This window comes from Propithecus coquereli, unplaced genomic scaffold (genome assembly GCF_000956105.1).
Source record: "Propithecus coquereli isolate 6110/MARCELLA unplaced genomic scaffold, Pcoq_1.0 Scaffold516, whole genome shotgun sequence".
Lineage (NCBI taxonomy): Eukaryota > Metazoa > Chordata > Mammalia > Primates > Indriidae > Propithecus > Propithecus coquereli.
Window position 1 is genome coordinate 320911 of NW_012151019.1, and position 2051 is coordinate 322961.

The 2051-nt window shown below is 35.7% G+C and overlaps 1 protein-coding gene across 1 annotated transcript in view; it reads right to left on the reverse strand.

The window, feature by feature from the left end:
• Window positions 1-103, reverse strand: part of CATSPERB (catsper channel auxiliary subunit beta) — a 138884-nt gene extending 138781 nt beyond the window's left edge. Inside the window, exon 1 of the mRNA XM_012656728.1 lies at window positions 25-103. Within this exon, the coding sequence (XP_012512182.1) occupies window positions 25-103 (79 nt within the window). The remainder of the gene's footprint in view (window positions 1-24) is intronic.
• Between the last annotated feature and the right edge of the window lie 1948 nt (window positions 104-2051).

A 2051-nucleotide genomic window follows, 5' to 3' on the forward strand; every position in this document is an offset into this window, starting at 1 on the left:
ATGGAGACTGAGTCTGAAACTTACCTTTATTAAATACTATTCCTGATGAAAATTCAAATACCTTCAAAAGTAAAATTATAACATATATAAGTGATGATTCCATCTGTTAAAAAAATAAGAATTACTTCCATTCAATTATTCTGAACATATTTTTGAGTTTATTTGCTATAAACATCTACGAAATAGTAAAGAAATCTCTTCAACTTAAAAATAGTTTGCATTATGCGACAAAAGCAGATAACATAACAGTTAAGTAAGCTCTAAATTTACTCCCTAATTGGTATTGAAGATAAATTTTTAAGTAAAACAATTGCAACCTGGGAACGAGATGTGGCTCAGGTTTTTCTTCAACATAGATAACTGTTGGAGAGGTCAGATCAATGATATAGCTACAAAAAACAGAACCCAAATTAATAAAGACTTCAAGGATGATACAGCTATAACTTAATCTAGTATTTTGAGTGCATTTCTTTTGGGGGAGAGAATCCACATGATCCTGACAATCCCTGCACATTCTTGCTGACTATGCCAAGGATGCAAGGACCTGGCCACTCCTTATCCAGGCCTTTTCTCAGAGTTGTTTGCGGACACCAGCCTTGAGGGATGAGGTAAGGCACCCTGGACAACAGCGGGCTTGTTTTCATGGTCAGTCTCCTAATCTCAGTGTTCCTCTCCTGTAATGTGCCCCACTACGTGTATAAGCATCTGTTATGGGCTGAATTTTGGACCCCCCGAATTCATATGCTGAAGTACTAATCCCCAGTACCTCACAATGTGATCATATTTGAAGATAGGGTCTTTAAAGAGGTGATGAAGTTAAAATGAGGTCATTAGGGTAGGTCCTCACCCAATCTGAGTGGTGTCCTAGTGAGAAGGAGAAATTTGGACATGGACACATCAGAGGGAAGACGAAGTGAAGACACAGGGAGAAGATGGCCATCTATAAGCCAAGGAGAAAGACATGGAACCGATTCTTCCCTCATTGCCCTCTGAAGGAACCAACTCTACCAATACTTTGATTTGAGACTTCTAGCTTCCAGAACTGTGAGAAAATAAATTTCTGTTGTTTAAGCCAGTATACAAGATCAGTAGCATTTATATATGTCAACAGCAAATAATCTGAAAAAGAAATTGAGAGAGCATTTACAAAAGCTACAAAAATATATAAACTACCTAGGACTCAATCTAACCAAAGAAGTGAAAGATCTATACAAGGAAAACTATACAACTCAGATGAAAGAAATAGAAGAGGACATAAAAAATGGAAAGATATTCCATGCTCATGGATTAGAATACTAATATTGTTAAAGTGACAATACTACCCAAAGCAATTTACAGATTCAATGCAATCTCTATCAAAACTCCAATGACATTCTTCACAGAAACAGAAAATAAATCCTAAAATTTATATGTAACCACAAAAGACCACAAATAGCCAAAGTAATCCTGAGCAAAAAGAACAAAGCTGGAAGCATCACACTACCTGAGTTCAAAATTTATTACAAAGCTATAGTAACCAAAACAGCATGGTACTGGCATAAAAACAGACACATGGATCAATGGAACAGAATAGAGAACCCAAATATAAATCCACACATTTACAACCAACTCACCTTTGACAAAGGTGCCAAGAATTTACAATGGGAAAAGGACAGTCTTTTCAATAAATTGTGCTAGGAAAATTGGATAACTATATGCAGAAGAATGAAACTGGATCCCTATCTTTCACCATACACAAAATCAAATCAAAATGGATTAAAGACTTGAATCTTAAGATCTGAAATTATGAAACTACTAGAAGAAAACATTAGGGAAATGCTACAGGACATTGGTCTGGGCAAAGATTTATAGTGTAGGACCTCAAAAGCACAGGCAACCAAAGCAAAAAATAGACAAGTGGGATCACATAATGCTAAAAAGCTTTTGTGTAGGAAGGGAAACAATCAACAAAGTAAAGAGACAACCCACAGATTTGTAGAAAATATTTGTAAACTATCCATCTGACAAGGGATTAATAACCAGAATATATAAGGAGCTCAAACTACTCAATA